Source organism: Rana temporaria, chromosome 4 (assembly GCF_905171775.1).
Source record: "Rana temporaria chromosome 4, aRanTem1.1, whole genome shotgun sequence".
Classification (NCBI taxonomy): Eukaryota; Metazoa; Chordata; class Amphibia; order Anura; family Ranidae; genus Rana; species Rana temporaria.
Window position 1 is genome coordinate 222,480,649 of NC_053492.1, and position 23,809 is coordinate 222,504,457.

Below are 23,809 nucleotides of genomic sequence, written 5' to 3' on the forward strand. Positions count from 1 at the left end.
TTTAATTTTTTGAGCAGTATATATATATATATATATATATATATATATATATATATATATATATATATATATATAATTGGATCTTATTATTAATTATTTTTTTCTTGGTTACAATAATTGCTTGCAGTCCCAAGCCTTCTTTCTTGGGTTGTAATTTTGTACAGAATCCCATTACTAATGCTTTGTTGTTTCCTGAAAATGCTAATAGTGCTTACTGCTTAGAATAACCCCTCATCAAGGTGACATAAAAGGAAAATATTATTCGTGAAGTAACTAGTTAACTACCATGTTTAAAAACTGCAAGAGAAATTGAGTGAACAGCACATACATCTGCAGGATATTACGTTTTAAAGAAGGAAAAAAAAATGACAGGCAGAAACTGCTGTGTGAGCTATTTTTACCACAGAGCTAATGTTTTTAGAAACAAACATTCTGGACTACTAAGGTTTTTTTCCTCAGGCATGTAGAGAACTGAGTAGCGTGACAAATAATCTCAGAATCCTAGATGTGTGTGTGTTTAATATAAATCTCTCACTCTTATTCACAGCTCCTTATGAAATCTGCCCTGAGGACTATTTGATGTCTATGGTATGGAAAAGAACCCCAGCTGGAGACCTGGCATTCAATCGATGTCCTCTTAACGCTACTGGTAAACGTTCCTCTATTACGAGATGTACACATTTATATATAACTAGATGAGTAATGATCAAACATGTTTATTTGTCTTCAATGCGGTTTGGAAGATCATAATTGAGCATTTCAAATAATCATTTATACAAATGGAGTTTTAAGAAAATGGGATATATATTGTGCATCTCATTTCCCAATGTTATATAGCTAAATAGACTAATTTGTGAGATTGCTTTTGTATGATTTCAGCATTGCTGCAGACTCTAACAAATATTTTCTGCATCCTGTGTGACTCATAGGCACCACTAGCAGACGCTGCTCGCTCAATCTTCATGGTGTAGCCTTCTGGGAACAGCCGAGCTTTGCAAGATGCATATCAGCTGAATACAGACACTTGCAGCTTTCAGTAGGTGCAAAGCCAGCTTTTGTCCTTGTTATGTTTATTTCTCTTATGTAACTCATGCATATCTAGTTCGAAATGTGGCCCATGCAAAGGAAAAATACAGCATTGAATTCTGCACATGCTTATTATTAGACCCAATCCTTAATCACTGAAAAGTCATTTCAAATATTTCACTGGAAATGAACATATATAATGAAGGTTTACTATATTAATTCTGTCAGTCAAAGTGTATTTGTGTTATAAGACCTACTGGAAGAACTATTTTTAAGAGATGTATTTATTGCTCTTATTTTTCTATATGCATATGTACAGTATATGTGCATTCCCCGTACTAAAAAGAGATAAGCAAATCTGAAATTGTCTATGAAGGACCTTAATTATTCAGGTCATGGTAGTTAATTGCACTCAATTGGACTTGTTCTGTAATGTTGAAAATGTTTTATAGCTTCTCCATATCATTCCTTTAATACTAATTGAAGTAAAGAGTTGTCTTGTAGAAGATAGAAAATGTCTTCAACATTGCAGAACAAGTCCAGGTTGAAAGGAAAACGTACTAGCCAAATCTGACATTGCATATGTGAACCAGGTTTTTCTAATCCTCAAGTAACTGTGCATTTTTGCATGATGATTGATAGTGGATCATGCACAATCCACTAAGAGCCTAAGAGCCATTAAGAGCCTCTGCATTCGGATCCATGCACCGGTCCTGTTCTTATGACATGCGATTATTTCTGTGTCTTCTTAGTATCTGCTCCCCTTGGGTACTCACAGTGGCAAGGCACATACTGTGGGCTGCAGCGCCCAGTCGGTGAGCCATTGATAGTAGTGATTAGTGCTTTTTGGCCCCCAGGGGTTAGGCTGGGCCTCTACATTGCAGCCCTAGCTCTTAGGAGGAAGAGAGTGGAGACCATGGCGGAAGCCACTAGAGGAGCGGACACCGCGGCCGCTGCCGGCAGCCCGCCACCCACCACTTAGATGGGGTCAGTGCCAAACCGGTAGCCGCCTGGGGGGAGTGCTACTCCGCCAGACCTTGCACCTCCTCTTCCTATATATCTATCACTTTACACCCAGTCCCCATTCATCCATAGCTGTCATCTCTGTCACCATAACTCACCCCAGCATCCCAATCCACAGCTCACCTCTGACTCCCTGTCCACAGCTCCCCTCTGCGTACCTGTCCACAGCTCACCTCTGTGTCACTGTCCACAGCTGTCCCCTGCATCCCAGTCAACAGTTCGCCCTTGCGTCCCTGTCCACAGTTCATCCCTGCATCCCAGTCCACAGATAACCACTGCACCCCTGTCCAAAGCTCACCCCTGCATACCAGTCCACAGATCACCTCTGCGTCCCTGTCCAAAGCTCACCCCTGCGTCCCAGTCCACAACTCACCTTTTTATGCCTGTCCACAGATCACCCCTGAGTCCCTGTCCACAGCTCACTTCTGCCTCCCTGTCCACAGCTCACCTCTGTGTCCCTTTCCACAGCTCACCCCTGCTTTCCAGTCCACAGCTCACTTTTGCCTCCCAAGTGAACAGCTCACCGATTGCCTCCCTGTCCACAGTTCTCTCTTGTGTCCCTGTCCACAGCTCACCTCTGCATCCCTGTTCACTGTTTAAATCTGTGTCCCTGTCCACATCTTACCCCTGCATCCCTGTCCACAGCTCACCTCTGCTTTCCAGTCCACAGCTCACCCCTGCATTCCTATCCACAGCTCACCTCTGTGTCCATGTACACAGCTCACCTTTGCGTTCATGTCTATCGCTCACCCCTGTTTCCATGTCCATGGCTCACCTATGTATCCATGTCCACTGCTCTCACTTTTGCACCTATCACCTCCTCTTCCTTCACAGCTATTGCTTCTACACCCAGTCCCCACCCATCCATAGCTGTCACCTCTGCATCACCTTTGCGTCCATGTCTATCGCTCACCCCTGTGTCCATGTCTATAGCTCACCTATGTATCCATGTCCACTGCTCTCACTTTTGCACCTAGCACCTCCTCTTCCTTCACAGCTATTGCTTTTACACCCAGTACCCACCCATCCATAGCTGTAACCTCTGCATCTAGAACCATCTCTACACAGCTGTCACTTTTGTATCCAGCCCCTGATGTCTACAATTCTCCTCTCTGAACTCAGCAGCCCTCAACAGCTCTCAATTTTGGTGCAGACCCAAAACAAATCTCCCTTCTAAGTCTTATCACCCCTTCTCCTTACATAAGCTAACACTGCTCTATTAGGCAGCAGCCAGCATGGGCACAGCACACAGCACATTGGCTGCTCTATCTCTCTTTTACAGCAGCAGTGTGTGAGGCAACATGGCCAGCAGGCAGCATCGGCTCCCTGTCCCTGTCCACAGCTCACCTCTGTGTCCCAGTCCACAGCTAAGCTCTGCATCCCAGTCCACAGCTCTCCTTCTGTGTCCCTGTGCACAACTCACCCCTGCATATCAGTCCACAGCTCACCTTTGTGTTACTTTCCACACCTTACGCCTGCGTCCCTCTCCACAACTCACCCTTGTGTCCCAGTCCACAGCTCACATATACCTTCCTGTCCACAGCTCACCTCTGCGTCCCTTTCTACAGGTCACCCCTGTGTTCCTGTCCAACGCTCACCCCGCATCCCAGTCTACAGCCCTTCTCTGCGTCCCTGTCCACAGCTCACCTCTGCATCCCTGTCCACAGATCACCTCTGCGTCCCAGTCTACAGCTCACCTCTGTGTCCCTGTGTATATCTCACCTTTGTATCCATGTCCACAGCTCATCTCTGTATCCATGTCCATGGCTCACCTCCGCATCCATGTCCAGAGCTCTCTCATTTGCACCTAGCACCTACTCTTTCTGTACAGCTATCACCTCTACACCCAGTCTTCACACATACATAGCTGTCACCTCTACACCTAGAACCATCTCCAATACACAGCTGTCACTTTTTCACCCAGCCTCTGACATCTATAGTTCTCACCTCTGAACTCACCAGCCCTCAACAGCTCTAACTTTTGGTGCTGCACATTCCAAAATAATTATTCCTTCTAGGACATACTACCCATTCTCCTTACAGCAGCTAACACCACTCTATTAGGCAGCAGCCAGCACAGGCACAGCACACAGCACATTGTCTGCTCTTATACAGCAGCAGTGTGCAAGGCAACACAGCCAGCATCTCCCAGTCCACAGGTCACATGTGTTTCCCTGTCCATAGCTTACCCCTGCTTCCCAGTCCACAACTCACCCCTGCGTCCCAGTCCACAGCTTACCCCTGTGTCCCAGTTCACAGCTCATCTCTGCCTCCCTGTCCACAGCTCACCTCTGCATCCCTCTGCACAGCTCACCTCTACGTTCCTGTCCACAGCTCACCTCTGCATCCCTGTCCACAGCTCACTTATATGTCCCAGTCCACAGCTCACCTAAGTTTCCATGTTCACAGCCCACCTTTAAGTCCATATCCACAGCTCAACTCTGTGTCCATGTCCATAGCTCACCCATGTGTCCATGTCAACAGCTCTCACCTTTGCACCTAGCATGTCCTCTTCCTTCCCAGCTATCACCTCTACACCCAATCCCCACCAATCCATAGCTGTCACCTCTGCACCTACAACCATCTCTACTACACAGCTGTCACTTTTACACCCAGCCTCTGACATCTACAGTTCTAATTTCTGAACTCACCAACCCTCAACAGCTCTCACTTTTGGTGCTGCACACTCCAAAACAAATCTCCCTTCTAGGGCTTACTACCCATCCTCCTTACAACAGCTAACACTGCTCTATTAGGCAGCAGCCAGCATGTGTTATTAACATGTAAATAAGCAATAACATGTCCTGCATGCCGGCATTTGCAGCTACCCTACCCTTCTGTCTCAGGGGAGCTCTGCTGTGAGTTTTATCGGCAGGATGGAAGTGAATTAGGAGCACTTAGAACTGCACAACATCTGAAGCAACCTAGGGGTGACAACACTTAAATCTGTGACTCCAGCAGCCCCCTAGACCCTCTGCATACACACCACCCCCATCCCATGTCAGCCCACTCTGCCTCACCCTGTCCCTCATAGGAAGTAGGAGTGAGTAAAATGCAGCACAGGAGCCTCTCATAGGGCAGTGCCTGAGTGAGTCCACCCCTAACTGAATGCAAAATGTACCATTTTTTTCAATAGGACACCATTTTCCACATTTTTTAATCCTTTTATTCTCAGTACTGCTGATCTCCTTCAGTCTGTTTCAGCCACGGTCTGTCTATGTACAATTGCATCATTGGATGGGTACAATGTGTGCTGGCATGGTTCCTGCAGTCTCCTCCCAATGCACATGTGACAGGATGGCAATGCAGGAACACAACTGCTGTCACCCTACACTACACTTCCTGGTAGGATCACTGGGTGTTTTTGTTATGTAAGCTTTTTACCTAAAAATATTGAAACCCTTTGAAATTACAAATATGTACACATCATGTTAGCAGCACTAAAGCCTTCTTTTTGAATCTGTGAGCTTCAGTTAATGTTCCAGAATGTCAAGAATATTTTGGTTAAAATGAGAACAAAAGGTGTACTGAAGTAAAATGTTGTCAGAAAGACTTTCATTTTTTTTTAACTGTGTAACCACCAAACAAGGGAAGGAAAAGTTCCATGCTTCCTGAACAAAAAACAGTCCTGATTCCCCTAAGCTTTCTCTGCATTCCTCTCTCCTACAGTTTACTTGATGGTTTGTACATTTTGAGGCTTGTTGTCTGGGGCACTGGCCTACAAGTGCCATTATAGTTAAAAAAAACGGTCACGCCATTTTTAATGGCATCTGCAGCTATCTGAATCTGCAGCAGGCAGACACAGTGGGGTTGAATCTGATAGACTAAAACTAAAAAGTGCAAAATCTGGTTCAGCTCTGCAAAGAAAACAATCAGCTTCCAGTTTTTTGTCAAAGCTGAATTGAACTAGCTGAAGTTAGAAGCTGATATGCTACCATGCCACGCTGCACCAATTTTTGTACTCTCCAGTTTTAGTAAATCAACATCAGAGTGTTTTATTTTTATTTTTTTTACTTTTTTAGCCACGTTGGAAAGATAGCTACTTTATAATTGCAATGGGTTTTCATTCACATAGCAAAACTTAAAAAAAAAAAAAATAGATGAAAAAACGCAGCTTACATTCTTACTTCGTTTGTGAAAAACTCAGAGATGCAAGTTTCCACTTGCTATGTAATGTTAAGGAAGGACTAACCTCATCTGTGTTGTGCTGGCAGATCTTATCATCAGATTTAAATTAGATTTAAGCACTGTCTGTCCTTACAAAGGGTAAAAGATCTCAAAGCTTAGATTCTGCATTGTATGCCAATGACAGGAAACTCATACTATCCCTTTTTTGTCACTCCACTTTTACTGTGCAATTGTTTGGAGTAGCCTGCCCAAAAGCCCACTGCAAATAAACACCTAGTATGATAAAATAATTTTTAGGTTAATGGGAACACCCACCAAACATATAGTGGTGATTTCCATAATTTGACTGTGTATGTACTACACTTAAAGACACCTTACTGACTATATGGCAATATCTGCATGAAACAGTAAAAGTGAATTTTAAATTGTTTTGTTCTGAAAGCCTCATTTACATGGAGGTACAGACTTCTACATTAGCTGAAGTGTTTGCTAATGAACTCAAAGTTGCATACAGATTTTTTTCTTTTCTCTCCCCCCTCCCATTCCTTCCCTATTCCTCTCCCCCATCATTTTCATTGTATCTCCTTACTCTAATGCCTTGTACACATGATCAGTTTTTGTCAGGAATTCCGACCGTGTGTATGCTCCATCACATTTTTTTTGTGAGAATTCCTGCCAAGAAAAGATTGAGAGCAGGATCTCAATTTTCGTGACAGGAAAAATTCCTATCGGGAATCGTGGTCGTCTGTATAAAATTACAATGCGAAAAAAACGTCATTAATCTCAGCTTGTCGTACGCGTTGTACGTCACTGCGTTCTCGACATTCAGAATTTCAGCCAAGATTTGTGTGACCGTGTGTATGCAAGACATTTTTGAGAAGTTTTCCTGTTAAAAAAAAAACATGGTTTTCCTGTCGGAAAAACTGATCGTGTGTACAGGGCATAATTATTCTCCCATTTATACCTATAGCTAAAAACTGGACTTTTAACTTAGTATGGTCAATCAGCAAGTTAGAAGCTCCTTTTGAAGAAATGCACGTTTATTTAAACATGTCGATTTTATGTGCTTATACCTTCTTATTGCTATAACTGTTATATACTTGATTATATCATAAGAATGTCCACTTGGATTATACCATATAAACTGTAATTTGTATTTTCAATAAAAGCATATATGAAAAAAAAGTAGCATACAGTCACGCCTGGAAGCCTGTTAAAAATCAATGACACTCCAAGAGACTCAGCGGCTATAGGGATCCGTGCACACATCTATGTATGTACTTGCATACAGGTATGGTTGAGAGGCCTTTAATTGCAATGCATCTGTGTCTAGAGCTGTTCATTCATATGTGTATGAAACTATATGCTCAGATCTGGGGGAAAGATCCGTACAGCTGCTGTAACTGTCAGACTTTTATTGATTTTTGTTCATTGATGCAGCCTTCTGAGTGTGGCTGTGTGCTACTATGGATGCAAAACAAACACCTTTTCATAGAGTATGGATCTATGTGCCCCTGTACAAAAGAACCCTAAAGCAGAAAAGAAAGAAGAAAAAGCATTATACTGTATATATATATATATATATATATATATATATATATATATATATATATATATATATATATATATATATATATATATATATATATATATATATACAGTATGTATATGAAAAAAGGTGTCCTTTGAAACTGACAGGCATATGCTTAGTGTAATAATGTCTTAACTTTAATTTTAAGACTTGTTACAAAAAAATGGCAAACAAGCTAAACCTAGTGTATGTATATTTGACTATTTGACTTTCCTAAATCTACATTCTTTACTGATAAAGAAAACAGAAATGTATATCCAGTAAGAAAAAAATACTAAAAGTAAAAATGTCTTCAAATATCTACACATAATATAGCATATAAAACTCAGACAATTTGTTTTATCCTACTCATAATGTTTGTGCTATGTATTGTTTGTAAAAAAAAATGTAAACATATGCTGTCTTTTTAACTGATCTAGATTAAAGAACATCTTGCTAAGGGACAAAGAACGCTGGCAGGAGAAGGAATGTCTCAGGTGACCAAAACACTGCTCGATTTAACTCAGAGGAAGCATTTTTATGCAGGAGATCTACTGATCTCGGTGGAAATCCTCAGAAATGTCACAGACACTTTCAAAAGAGCAAGTTATATCCCCGCATCTGATGGAGTGCAGGTAAAAAAACAAAACAAAAAACAATCATGACAGATCTATCTATCTATCTATCTATCTATCTATCTATCTATCTATCTATCTATCTATCTATCTATCTATCTATCTATCTATATATCTATCTATCTATCTATCTATCTATCTATCTATCGTATCTATCTTTCTGTCTGTCTGTCTGTCTGTTGTTTCTATGTATACCCAAAATCATCAGTAGACAAAGATAATAATGTATAATATGAAAGCATTTTCAGAAAACTTCATGCCATGGTTCACTGCAGTAAAACTGAAAGGTTCCTTTACTAAAAGAATATTTTTACGCCTCATGCACACTGGGTATTTAGACCCTGTGGGTTAAATCCTATACAGGTGAAGTGTCCAACTCCCAGCCAATTGCCTTTCAAATACATGATGGGCAGAAATGTGTGCTGGCTGGATGCTGTACTGAGTGGTACATTTAGGGCTGTATGAGTTCAGGACTGTATGCTTGGAGCAGCCCTAAACATGAGTACCACACAGTACAGCATCCAACCATGTCCACATGCCACATATTAGAGGCTCTGATAGGCTGCTGACAGTTCAACATGTGCCTCCTGAGCACATGAAAATGAAAGATGATGGAGCTACTGTTCCTTGAAAAAGTATTCATACCCTTAAAATTTTCCACATTTTGTCATGTTACAAACACAGATGAAAATTTATTTTTTGGGGATTTTATGTGATAGACCAACACAAAGTGGCACATACTTGTGAAGTGGAAGGAAAATGATAAATGGTTTTAAATTTTTCTTACAAATAAATATATGAAAAGTGTGGCGTGCATTTGTATTCTTTTTCCTCAAAAATTATGTTTATTGACACATATGGTAAGAAACAAAGTTTTACGTACATATGCAGAACTAAAAAAAACATTCTATAAAACATTGGAATAGTAAAAACTTAAACAACATAGTCCTCTCGCTTTTCACAAACCGGCAAACAGTAAATATACAACCAATCAGGTCACAATAGCTTTCCCCCTGATAGACCAAGACAAAAGTCTGGTTGTATACATTTGTGCCTTCCACCTGTAACCCTCTATCACACATCTTAAAGAAGCAGTCTGTCTATCACCAGTTCAAGCGGGGTCAACCCTGGGGTATTCAACCAAGGGACCCACAGGAGCTCAAATTTCCCCTGTCGGCCTCTGTGTTGATATATATTTCTCCAAACGCAAAGTGGATCCCATCTGCGTTATCCATTCACTTATCTTAGGAGGTTCAATTGCCTTCCAATGATGGAGGATACGTTTATGAGCCCGAAAGAGGGCTCTGCCAATGGCTTATTTCGGGTTATTTTTAAGCGGTAAATCGTCCAGGATACCTAAGATACAGACTTTAGGGTCTTGTGGAATCGTAACTAAGAATACCTCATTTAGGGTTTTAAGAACCCCTCTCCAATAAAGGTGCAATTTGGGGCACCTCCACAGCAGGTGAATAAGTTCCCGGTGGTTTCGTGCAAATTTCGGGCAATTATCATCCTCACCGAGGCCCATTTTTAGCAGTCTCGCAGGTGTGAAGTGTACCCTCATTACAATGAACAATTGTGACAGGCGTTGTGCAGTGTTAAGTGAGCACCCCTGTAGCGTACATTTGTATTTAGCCCCCTTTACTCTTATACACCTAACTAAAATTTAGTGGAACCAATTGCCTTCAGAAGTCACCTAATTAGTGAATAGAGTGTGTATTTTAATCTCAGTATACATAAAGCTTTTCTATGAAGCCCTCAGAGGTTTGTTAGAGAGCTTAGTGTATCATAATAGTATCATTAAGGCCAAGGGACACACCAGACAGGTCAGGGATACAGTTGTGGAGAAGTTTAAAGCATAGTTAGTTAGGCTCTAAAAAATACCCCAAGCTTTAAACATCTCATGGAGCACTATTCAATGCATCATCAGAAAATGGGAAAGAGTATAATACAACTGCAAACCTACCAAGACATGGCTGTCTACCTAAACTGACAGGCTGAGCAAGGAGAGCATTAATCAGAGAAGCAGCCAAGAGGCCCATGGTAACTCTGGAGGAGCTGCAGAGATCCACAACTCAGGTGGGAGAATCTGTCCACAGGATAACTATTAGTCATGGATGCCACAAATCTGGCCCTTATGTTAGAGTAGCAAGAAGAAAGACATTTGGAAGAAGGTGCTCTGGTCAAATTTAACTTTTTGGTCTAAAAGCAAAATGCTATGTGTGGCAGGAAAAACAATACTGCACGTCACCCTAAACACACCATCCTCACCATGAAACATGGTGGTGGCAGCATCATGTTGTGGGGATGCTTTTCTTCAGAAGGGACAGGGAAGCTGGTCAGAGTTGATGGGAAGATGGATGGAGCTAAATACTGGGCAATCTTAGAAGTAAACCTGTTAGGATCTGCAAAAGACTGGGGCAGAGGTTTACCTTCCAGCAGGACAATGACCCTAAACCTACAGCTAGAGCTACAATGGAATGGTTTAGATCAGTGCTTCTCAACCTTTCTAGTGTAGTGACCCCTTGATAACATTTCACAAATTGTGGGGACCCCTAACAGTAAAATTATTTTTGTAGCGTGGAACCCGTACTACAGTGGTGTCTCGCAGCAGTGACACCTATGCTGAAATCAGGAGATAGGGTCTCCTTCAGCCCCTCCCACTTCACTTTCCTCACCCGTCAGCCGACTTCTAGTCTCTGCCCCTCAGCCATGCCGTGAATTGAACAGGCGGCTGCAAAAAGGCTGAGTGGGTGCCCGCGGGCTCCAGGGACAGCCCAGCTGGGCGGCCGAGAAAAGGCCGGGAGAGCGGTGCGGTCTTCAGAAAAAGGCCAGGATTTGGTGACCCCTGGCAAATCATCATTCGACCCCCAAGGGGGTCCCGACCCCCAGGTTGAGAACCACTGGTTTAGATCAACGCATATTCATGTGTTAGAAGGTGATTCTACAAAGTATTGACTCAGGGGGGCTGAATACAAATGCACACCACACTTTTCACATATTTATTTGTAAAAAAAATTGAAAACAATTTATCATTTTCCTTCGACTTCACAATTATGTACCACTTTGTGTTGGTCTATCACATAAAATCCCAATAAAATAAAATACATTAACATTTTTTGTTGCAACATGACAAAATGTGGAAAATTTCAAGGGGTATAAATACTTTTTCAGAGCACTGTACATCAAATGTTATTATTACTTACAATAATACTATTTTGAAATAGATAGATAGATAGATAGATAGATAGATAGATAGATAGATAGATAGATAGATAGATAGATAGATAGATAGATTCACCGCAGGATCACTGGTACAAGTACCTTAAACAAAGCAAAAAAAAGGATTTCCATTTAACTTTGATCACTCAAAAAAATATAATTATATATATATATAAATATATATATATATATATATATATATATATATATATATATATATATATATATATATATATATATATATATATATTTATATATATATATATATTGACACCAATATTAAGTTAAATCAAGCATAATATCTAATCCTGATCTGCACATACTTGTCTGAATGTTATGCAATGTTAGTTCTCTATTAACAGATGCTGTGAGACCTTTAAGAGCATCTTACTCAGTTTGCAACAGATGCTTCATGGTTCTTTGAAATTTTTAGTATCTTACAAGTAACAGAAATAGAATGGAGATATCAAGGGATCTGTAAACTAGAAGCGTGAAGAAGCTAAAATCTTAGCATTGTCCCATTGAAAGGGATATAGGAAAACATTCCCAAGGGCTGGAGGATTGAATACATACTTTTACATAATGCAGGTGTTTAAGATCATGATACTTACATGTGCTAAAGCATTGTTAACCTATTAAAAAAGTAATATATTGAATTACTATTCCATGTCAGTACACTTCAGGTGACATTATATTAGCTGTTAAATGATGCATTTAGTCTTCAGTCTGGTTAGAGTTTCAGTATGGGCAAATGTCAACTTTCCCTCATCCTGTACATTCTGGCTGTTCTCCAAATTAGGCCCAAAAAGTATTCAGTGATTTATTATGTGACATCTGAACAGTTCCTACTTGTTCAACCCTAATTCTGCCAAAATAAATAGAAATAATGTGTGTAGATTATTTTCAAATATGCTAATTAGACCATAGCACATACTGTATTGATTAGGCCGTTAAATATTCCAGGACCTTATAAATACGCGTGTTGTAAACATAGATTTGAATTGCTAATAGTGATACACCATTGTACTCAAGTTTTTCTTTTTTTTTTTTTTTGCATGAGCTATGGGAAATATATAAAACGGGCTTGTGAGAAAATCCATACAAAACTAGTTTTCTTAGAGCAACACTGGAATAGATGCCAACTGTCCCAGATTTCCTGGATCTAGATGCCCTGTCCCAATTCTGCTGTGTCCCAGAACACATCCTTAGATAACAATATTTACCTTGACTTATTGAGCATGAACAGGAACTCAAAAAAGTATATTACTGAGTGAATTGCTGCTGCAAATGGGCAATTCCCACAAAATTAGGGACAGGACCGACCAGAAAATGGGTACATTCTGCCCATGAGGAGGGCTTGATATGGGTGGTGGGCAGGAGTGACAGTATCCTGGGGACTGAAATTAAGATGTTGGCAAGTATGCTTTGGCCTTTTATGCACAATAAAATAGATGCTAACACCTAAAGAAGGGTTACCTCATTGTTTTATTTTTTTTAGTTACAACGTGTAAGTTTAGCCACAAATGTTCTTTTTTATTAATTTGAGGGTAGAACCTCTGTTAGGCTTTCCTTTGATCTGTACCTCTGCTTGTAAGTTTCACCTGCTCTGTTTCTCTAAGTTACTATTATTTCTTGTGCAGAAAGTGACCTTAGAGACCCTTTGAGTTCTGAGGTGCATTTGACCCAGTTAAAACAAGTAAAGTGTTGGTAAACTTTGCAAAAGGCATCTTTAAAAAACATCAAGAGCGGTAAGGTCGAATGTACCATATGTTTTTTTTCTGGTCATAGCTTTATAATCCTTACTGGCGTAGACAGAAATAAAAAAAAATTGAAAGGGCTCCCCATAGTTTCCAAAACAAAAAAAAATAGGTTGTGGGTAGGCTTTTTAATGCTCTTTTTTTATTTTTTTAAAGAAAAACACAGACACAAGGGCAGTAGGATTTTTATTATTACACATTACAAACAGTGTATCATAGATGTCTGATAAATATATACTATTGCATAATACAGTTTATATTCTAGATCTCTTTGCATAACACATTACTTTTTTCTTTTAGAACTTCTTCCAAATAGTAAGTAACATCCTGGATGAAGAAAACAAAGAAAAGTGGGAAGATGCACAACAGGTAAGATACATCTTACTGTAGAAGACTTGACCTTTATTCAATGGTATGGTAACTTTAAGATAAGCTATACATGAAAATAAAGAAACTGTAAACTGCACAATCAAATAATGTTTGTGAAAATCATATAAAATTGGATTGTTCTGAATGCAAACATCATTTAACTTGATTCAACATTGTTCTCATGCTCATAGTTGTTAATGTTATCTGGTTTATCTACTAACCAAAAATTATGATGTAATCCAGTTATTTAAAATAATGAAGACTTTAGATGCAACCTAGCATGTATTTGCTATTTACAAATTTCTCTTTCCAGATATCTACATACAGCTAATGCATTAACACAGTTTTTAGGGGATCTTTTTTGCAGTTGACTCCAGTGTACAAGGATTTATTACAAAAATACATTCTGAAGACTTGAGATGTAATGCTGGTTAGGTGAACAAAGTCCCTGCTGTGACTAGATGGCGAGACAAAAAGCAAAACCAAAAGTATGCCACCTACTACAGATAGTCAAAAAAAAACTGGCACCCTTTGAGTGCCGTTTTAAATTAAATCTGACACCAACTGGAATCTTAGGAGACAGAGAAAAGAAGCAGAGTATATTGTTTTGTTTAGGGGTGTTTACCATACATGCACTTTTTTAAACTGTTGGCTTTACTTAATCGCACAATACTTTGGCAACTAATGGAATATCAGTTTGTCTTGTCAATGCAGTTAACCTAATGGAAGTTGACTCATGCTTCAGATTCAAGGATTTACTCATTCCATTGCACTTTGGTTCAGTATAACAAACTGAATTATGCTTTCCATAAAAGACAGTACATCACTGTTTTATTGTGTACATCTACCAAGTACAGGAATGTTCCTCCTTTTTGCTACCATGGGCTCTTTGTATATTTTCCTTTCTAGTTTACATGATACTTTTCTTTGGATGTTGTAGTTTGGAAGATGGAATTTAAAGGCTTTTTCATCAATCCCCAAATACTAGGATGTTGTGTATAAATACATACAACAAAGTAGAGACTGTAACCCAAATACAGCTTAAATGGCATCAGGAACCTATCATCTGCATAAACAAGTATGTTTAAAGCTCGATTTTTATGGATTTATGGAATTTTTTTTTTATAACTCCAATGGAATCCAGTTGTCAACTAGACATCATCATATCTTAAATGGAATCTAACAACCTGTTTGGAAGAAATCATGGCATATGGAAATGTGGATTTATGGTGTTTTTTTTCCCAGGCCTGAGCCTAACAGGACACAGTGGCTACCAGTTTTTTTCAGCACATCCCCTTTAATGTGTAAATTCAGCCGATAAAACTTTCTTGTACACCTTTTAAAACCAATTGTAAAAGAAATGGGGAATCAGGAAGCTTCTGGGAGATGTCTACTCACCAATCTTCATAACTTACGGATGTCTTCAATGGAATGTACATATTTTTTGTGCCACCAGTTTCTTACAAATCCTTGACACTACTGAGTGTGGAAAGACAAGTTGTCAATTTGCACCCTTGGAACCGATAGTTGAAAAAGCCTATTATTTATATTCACCTGCAGCGACCTCTACTACTTGGTTTCATGAAAGCCTTTCTATATGCATAAATAGAACAAGTCACTTAAGCATCTAGCTGTCTGACTAAAACAAACCAATAACATATCTGGATGGATGCCGTTAGTAAACTGGCTGCTATATTACAGTATTAAAAAAACAAAACAAAACAAATCCCTAGCTATGGGTATATACTGTTTGAGTAAATTAAAGTGATAATTTAGCTCATTGGATGTGTAACAAAAAAAATGCTTGAACACATAACATGATAGAAATTTTAATTAATCCTAACACTAAGACATGATTGACAGATTATGAAGGTTCTTTAAACACCAGCAAGTATTTGTAAAGGTAATCTGGGAGAGTAGAAATATGAAAGCTGCCATACTTATTTTTATTGCACAGAGGCCAGAGCTGTCACTTTTATACCATCACTAGTAAGTAATCAACCTGTAACAAGCAGGCAGAAGAGTTATTAAAACTTAGAGGCTTCAAAATTTCCACTCTTGCTCTGGCAGTAACACTATAATTAGGATGACAGTTCAGAAGTCTACACCTTTTAAAAGCAAGTAAGCAGCGATCATCATTACTTCTAGCCTTAAAGGCTCACTTTAAATTGAATGCCTGCTTCCTGACTGAAGATGCCTTGATAGTATATTTTTAAAGTATATATATATATATATATATATATATATATATATATATGGACAAGGTATATATTTACCTTCAGGGTACATGTACACAGTATTATACTCAAGAAAAAAATATAATGTACAATCACTGTCAGATGAATGACCCTATAAAAATTATACACCGACACTCACTTAAATTATGTTGCAAACAAAATAAGGAATGGCACCTTTACATTGTGCACATCATAGAACCCGTGATCAGGTATGTGTATATGGTGGATAATAAATACAACCTTTTCACTACAGGTAAAAGTATTTTTGTTCCACCTATCAGTATAGGATTTTAAACCTAGGTTTAACCAACATTTTTCAAGGTGTATTTTTTATTTATTTTTATTTAGGATGACACGATTACTACTAAAACAAATTGTGAAAAGCTGAGTTGATGCATATTTACCCAATTACAGGCTTACTTTATTTTCCAACTTATAGTAGAAAAAATATTGTAATTGACTACAGTAATACAATCACTAGCACTTTTCTGCAAGTTTCTTAAAGCGGTGGTCCAGCAAAAAAAAAATATTAAAAGCCAGCAGCTACAAATACTGCAGCTGCTGACTTTTAATAAATGGATACTTACCTGTCCAGCGCGCCCGCGATGTCGACAGCAGAAGATGAGCAATCGCTCGTCTCTCTGCTGCCCCCACCGCCATCCTCGGTGAGGGAATCAGGAAGTGAAGCCTTGTGGCTTCACTGCCCGGTTCCCTACTGTGCATGCCTTCCCAGTGGTCCCCGCTGTCTCCTGGGACCAGTGTGTTTCCCAGAAGGCAGTGAGGGGGACTTGGAGTGACTCCCGTGGGAGTCTCTCCCCGGAAGTGGGTGCAAATACAGGTATCTGCACCCCCCTTCCCCTGAAAGGTGCCAAATGTGACACCAAAGGGGGGAGGGTTCAGAAAATTGGAAGTTCCCTTTATGGGTGGAACTCCGCTTTAAAGCTAAACTTTAGGAGCTAAAGACAAATTCCATGTGTGGATATTTTATACATAGTTACAATAGCCCAGCTTGGGGAAATGTAACTATGTTTATACTATGCCTGGCTGATGACCCTGCTTCTCCAAAGATCTTCAATTACTTTTGGGTCCTGTTCTGAGTAGCTGCCCTGCTGCATTCTAAACACAGGAAGCTCTTTGTTGGGCATGGGAACCATTCAGAGAATTATGTGTGTGGGGTGGTGATGTCTTGGAGTATCTAGCATCACTGAGGGGATGATTATTATGCTGAGTGACTTGCAGCCACCATGACTTGAGATATGCTTTAATAAAGGTGTCTTTTTAGACTGACGTTGTGTGCTCCCCAAATTTTTTAAACACCAGTTGTCCTTTAAAGTTAACCTGCCAGTTGGCAATTTAAAATAGCAGGATCTTTTCTTTTATGTGGCTGAATGATTGTAAACACATTCCCATTATTATTTACTAAGCTAAAGTAAAAAGTGACTTTGAAAATTTAAGATTGACTTTGCTAAGTGAACAGTCTTTACTCCTTTAGTAAATCAACCATTGTGTGCCCTGTGACATAAATCTGATCTAGAGAAGTGGCATCTAGTGCAGGGCACTCAAATTTTTTTACAAAAAGATCATTAAACTTTTGATTTCTTACTATGCCACCTCCGATAACTCACTGATGCATTTACAATATATTTTATTTATCACTGTCTGATGGAAAATAAAATGATGAGCTTTGTCTGCTTACAGTAATGTAAAGATACGATGATTTTATACAGTGTTTAAATGCATAAAGCTTCATTAATAATGAATCTCAGTAGTTGAAATGTGCATTAGGCTGGAATGATGTCAATTCATAGGTAGCAATATCAATATAATAGTAATCTCACTATGCCCCAACTAATTACATCTACCTTGTCCACAAATAACCTAACTGCATTAAAATTGCTTAGCACAGGATGAATATTAAGTAACTATTCACAGAAGATTTGTTGAGCACATTTAAAATATTCCTTAATTCATGTTTTAACCATGTTATTGCTCAAAGAGTCTTGTATACGATTAAATCTTTGGTTATGCCTATGTTCGTTAAGGCTCAGCAAATAAATTAATGAAACAAGGGATGAATGGATCTAAATTACCATATACTGTATATGTTTAAGTTTTATGAATCCTTTTAGAGAAAATTCTGCCTGTTAATGTGACAGCTATATTGATAATAAATGGCCAATATGTATGAAATAAGAAGATAGTGTAGATGGCAAAGCCGTTGCCTGAGTGTATGAGTCAGCTTTAAGGCATCCTGTGTTGTCATGGAAACAAGCGTGTGTACTGCGGTGGAAATGGTTGCTTTGTTGATCCCAATACAATTATTTTGCTGGATTAGAAAAAGAAAGAGGAAAAAAAAAAAGGATTGTTAACAACAGTGTACATTCTACATGTTCAGAATCGTAACACTCTGTACTAAAAGATACAAGTGTTATCTCTGCAAAGTGTGCCTTTGCTTCTGGTATTTGCTTGTAGGTTTTTCAACAGAAATGTTAGCTTCCTGTGTGAGAAAAATAGACTAGGTTTTATGGAGTGCAGCTGCAGAGGATAGAACATCCCTTTCACATTAATTGCCGGAGCAACAAACCAGCAATTACGGTTTATATATGGATCGGATGTATGGCAGCACCCAATTTCCCGCAAAACTGCAGTAATGCAGCTGTTCATGTTAGAACATAGAAATCTTCAATGAACTAGAATCTACAAGTAAGTTGTCTAAAGATCCAATACATCAAAAATATTTTCATCATTTACATAAGGGTTAATAATGCAGGATATAGGTGTATATGAGAGGACATTATGAATGGGCAAAGCCTGTAGCAAACATGTTTCGATGAATTGCAGTCAGACCAACCTTCCTTGGTAAGGCTTGGCCACAGGTTAATGAACTTCACCAATTGCTCTACTTTAAAGGGTGAGTCCAGCCAAAAACTATATTTTTAATTTCAGATACTTTGTGGAAGGATTCTTTCTGTTCTTAACAGATGTATAGGATTCCCCCTCACTTTCTGTACACGTAATAATCATTTTACTAGACATGAAGTGAGGCAAACTCTAAAACAAGGGCACAGACATAAATAAACATCTGATAGACATTTTAGCCATCCAGACTTTACTTAAAAAGTGTCTTTACACATGTCTGTGTAATTGTTGGCAAGTTCACTTTATTTCAGGTGGAAAGTTCTCAGCAGCACAGGAAGTAAAAGGAATCATTTCAACAGAGCTCCAGATAGCAGTTAAGACATGACAGGGGTTCTAAAACTTCCCCCTTGAGCCAAACTAAGAAAAGTTTTGGCTGAACATAGATTTTAATGTATAATGTTAAAGGGTAGATCCCTTGTTAAAGCAAAGTTCCGCTGAAAAAATAAATACAAATTCTGCAGCTGCTGACTTTTAATATTAGAACACTTACCTGTCCTGGGCGCACACAATGTCGGCACCTGAAGCCGATCTGTCCCTCGGCTCTCGGGTGCTGCCGCTGCCATCTTCGGTAAGGGAATCAGGAAGTGAAGGCTCATGGCTTCACTTCCTGGTTCCCTACTGCTAATATGCGAGTCAGACTGCGCAATCCCACTGGTCCCTGCTGTCTTCTGGGACCTGTGTGTCTCCCAGAAGACAGAGGGGGAGACGGGGGAAGGTGCCAGACATGGCGTAGGTTGCTGTGGTGAACTATGCCCAGAAGTGGGCGAAAATACCTATATTACATAGGTATCTGCTTCCTCCTCCCCCTGAAAGGTGCCAAATGTGCCCCCGAAAGGGGGGGATTCAGAAAAGCGGAAGTTCCATTTTTGGGTGGAACTCCACTTTACTATAGTCTGGGCAGCTTTTTCCTTTGCCTCCTATCCTGGTGACAATGTAACCACTGAGAACAGGAGTAAGAGAAAATCTCCTTTGGGGACCCAGAGAGCTATAGATAGCCTTCCCTACTAAAACAGTGTTTTTAATACTGTTGTGTCGCTGTTAGAGCTTGTGAAACATGCAGTCGAGATTATTTTTTACTGCCCCCCTTACTGCTCCCCCTTAGGCTTCAAAGGCACAGGCCATGGCAGAAAATAAAATCCCTGTCATTTTCAGTGTGCACTAGCCCTTCCACCAAACATGACCCATTTAAGGGAATGGGGCTGTGCTGCCACATCCACCCAACAAGCACATGCAATGCATATCGTTGTGGAATGTTGGTGCTGCATATAGGGGTAAAAACAGGTGGTGAAAGGTGACATATTACCTACTCATGGTCTGTCAAATGACCCTGAAAAGTGCAGGATGCAAGAAGTGAGGAGAAATCTCCTTTAAGAGACCTAACAATAATAATTCAAACATGAGTTCTAACCTTCCTTACTCTGCCCAAGCAAAAATAGGTTTTGGCTGGAGTTTCACGTAATTGAAACAAGCCCTGGTTATGTTGTAAAAAAAAGGCAGATATGTTGATCGATACTGTCAAATGATGTGAAACTGTTTGACATGTGTAACCTATTGTCTGCTATTGCTGCTGCAATATTTAATTCTAGATTTACCCAGGCTCTGTGGAGTTGATGCAGGTCATTGAAGATTTCATACACATTGTTGGAATGGGAATGATGGAATTTCAGAATTCATACCTCACAACAGGAAATGTAGGTAAGAATCAAACGTTAGTTTTATTTACTATTTTCATTGCTTGTTTCAAAAATGTATCTAATTGGCAATACAATTGCCACTCATTTAGGGCTATTCAGAGGTTTACCCTGACAATAGCAGACAGCTGAAAAGCTGATGTGGTATCAATATTCAAAAATGGGCTGAAAGAAACTACTGACCTGTCAGCCTAACATCAGTAGCATTTATTAATGGAAAAGATAATAAGGGACCATATGCAATATTTTCTGAAAAAAATTTTTTTTGATTAGTAACCAGCATGGATTTATGACAGATTGTTCTTGCCAGACCAACCTGGTAACACTCCTTGAGGAAGTGAGTTGTAATCAGGAAAGAGGAAGGCCTGCTGACATGGTGTACCTGGATTTCACCAAAGAATTTGATACAGTATCCCATAAATGTTTAATATACAAATTGAGGTCTGTTGGCATAGATGATAGTGTATCATGTAACTAGTTACAGGGGCATGTTCAAAGGGTGGTGATAAACAGTGTATCTTCTGAATGGTTTGGAGTTGTAAGTGGGGATCCCCAAGGCTCTGTACTGGGACCAATTCCAGTTAACTTGTTCATAAATCATACAGAGGTTGGTGTAAATAGTTGGTGTAATCTTGGTGTATGCTGATGATACATAGCTAAGCAGGGTATTCACTTCACAACAGGATTAAGCAACGTTACAGGAAGATATCAATAAAATATAGGGTTGGGCAACTACGTGGCAAATTAGGTTTAATATTGAAAAATGTAAAGTAATGCACTTGGGGACTAAAAATATGAATAAACTGTACTCACTAGGGAGAGAACCTCTGGGGGAATCAAGGTTGGAAAAGGATCTGGGGGTTCTAATAGACCACATGGTTAGCAATAGCATAAAATGCCAAGCTTCTGCAAGCAACGTCATTGGACTATTAACATGCATTAAAAGGGTATATATTCAAAATATAAAACTATAATTTCTTTACCTTACAAAAATCTGATTCAGCCACATGTTGAGTATTTCATCACGTTCTGGTCATCAGTCCTCATGAAGGCTGTTCTGAAACTGGAGAGAGTCCAGTGAAGGGCAACAAAGCTACTAAGATCCTGGAGAACCTAAATGATGAGAAATTACTACAAACATTAAACTTATTCTCACTGGAGAAGAAAGATTTAAGAGTATTTATGATTCCAAAAAAAAAAATACCTAGATGATGATTCTAGTATAACTATTCAGTTCTTAGATCTAACTATTCAGTTTTAAGTCTCTTAAGAAGACACACAGCACGTCATTTGGATGAAAAGTAGTTTAACCCCCCTGGCGGTATTCCCGAGTCTGACTCGGAGTTAGATTTTTGTGCTAGGATCGGTAACCCCGAATCAGACTCGGGCTTGCCTCGCTGGATCCACAGACAGTGTTTACTTACCTTGTCCCTGGATCCAGCGATGCCACCGCGCTGTGTGAGCGAGCGGGACCTCGCTCGATTCACACAGCGTCCTCCTGTGCTGCCGATCTCCGTTCCCTGCGATGTTACGACGCACGTGAGCGGAGAACGGCGCCAAATTCAAAAACGTAAACAAACACATTACATACAGTATACTGTAATCTTATAGATTACAGTACTGTATGTAAAAAATACACACCCCCCCTTGTCCATAGTGGTCTGCCCAGTGCCCTACATGTTCTTTTATATAATAAAAACTGTTCTTTCTGCCTGCAAACTGTGGATTGTCCAAAATTGTCCCTTTATGTCAAAAATGGTTTTAGAGCAGCTAGAAAACAACGATAATAAATTATAATCACTTGCAGAATTGTGCGATAGCGATTTGTGGGGAAATTCGTCATAAAAAATAAAAGTAATGACAGCGACAATTCTGCAACTGAGCAAATTTCAGTGATTTTGAGTTGATTACATTATTGAATAATTTTTATTATAATTATATTATTATTTGTTATAATTATTTATAATTATTTATTATATCATAATTTATCATTTTGTTTTTTAAAAAATGTCATACCCGGGATGCCTATTAGACTCTGGTTTGGTCAGATTTAAGTGAGTTATTCCTAAGAATTACAGGCCTACAGTATAAAACACCAAATTTCCTTGCAAATAATGGTACCGCTTTCAGCACATTTTTTCTGAAAGAATCATACCGCCAGGGAGGTTAAGCTTAAATTGTGTAAGTGGTTATTTACTGTTAAAATTGTATGGATGTTAAACTCCCTCCCACAGTTGGTGGCATCAGCAAGAAATATGTACATAATTTCAGAAAATCTTTTTGCGCCTTAATGAATGCAATATACAGAGATATAGAAAATGGTAGTGACATAAACATATACACACACGCACACACTCTCACAGGTTGAACTTGATGGACTCTTGTCTTTATTCAACCTTACCAACCGTGTAACTATGCAACACTACTGTATATAATTACAAATGGAAAACTGCAGCATTTTAAAACAACTCTGGTTTTACTCCTGAGCAAAGAAAATGTATGCATTAACATGGTATCTTTCCCCAAAAATAACAAAAAATGATGATCTATGGAATTTTGATATACAGGGTTTGGGCAACATCTCTGTAACAAATAGAAGCAGTGCTCAATAAATATGGCTACCTTAGATTATTACAGTAAATGCATTTTAGCAACATAAATTATTATGTAATGGTTTGCACAAGTGCTGCATCTCAAGAAACTGTTGAAAAATACCTTCAGGGAAACTCCAAATGATTAGTAAATTAGGCAATATTGGCAGAACATGCAGTTAGTGGTTGGCACTTCTGCCTTGCAGCACTAAGGTCATCAGTTCAGATGCCAACCATGACACTATATTCAGGGAGTTTGCACACTCTGCTGTGCTCACATATGTTTCCTCCCACACTACAAATGCATGCTGGTAGGTTAATTGGCTCCTGTCTATGTTATTAGTTTGTATACACACATGCTATGAACCTTATATTGTAAGCTCCTTCAGGGCAGGGAATGATGTGACAGTACAATATATTTAAAGTGCTGTTTAAATTGTTAACATCTGTAATACATAAATATAGGTATCTGAAATTACAGGCAAATCTTTATCCAGTTCCTGCCGGTGTGGCTCATATATGTGGCCTCTCAGCAGGTGAGCTTTAATACAGAGAGGGTGCATACATGCAGCCTTATGTAAACAGTTTTTTGTGCTGAGAGTGTGTGCCCTGCACACTCCCAGCACAATCACTGCCAGAGA

At 39.2% G+C, this 23,809-nt stretch overlaps 1 protein-coding gene across 4 annotated transcripts in view; it reads left to right on the top strand.

Moving 5' to 3' along the window:
- Positions 1 to 23,809, top strand: part of ADGRB3 (adhesion G protein-coupled receptor B3) — a 1,023,178-nt gene that overhangs the window by 538,521 nt on the left and 460,848 nt on the right. For all 4 annotated transcript variants that reach the window (XM_040349908.1, XM_040349906.1, XM_040349909.1 and 1 more), the window contains 5 exons: positions 548 to 649; positions 930 to 1,036; positions 8,188 to 8,382; positions 13,662 to 13,730; positions 20,473 to 20,581. In XM_040349908.1, coding sequence (XP_040205842.1) covers positions 548 to 649; positions 930 to 1,036; positions 8,188 to 8,382; positions 13,662 to 13,730; positions 20,473 to 20,581 — 582 coding nt within the window. The remainder of the gene's footprint in view (positions 1 to 547; positions 650 to 929; positions 1,037 to 8,187; positions 8,383 to 13,661; positions 13,731 to 20,472; positions 20,582 to 23,809) is intronic.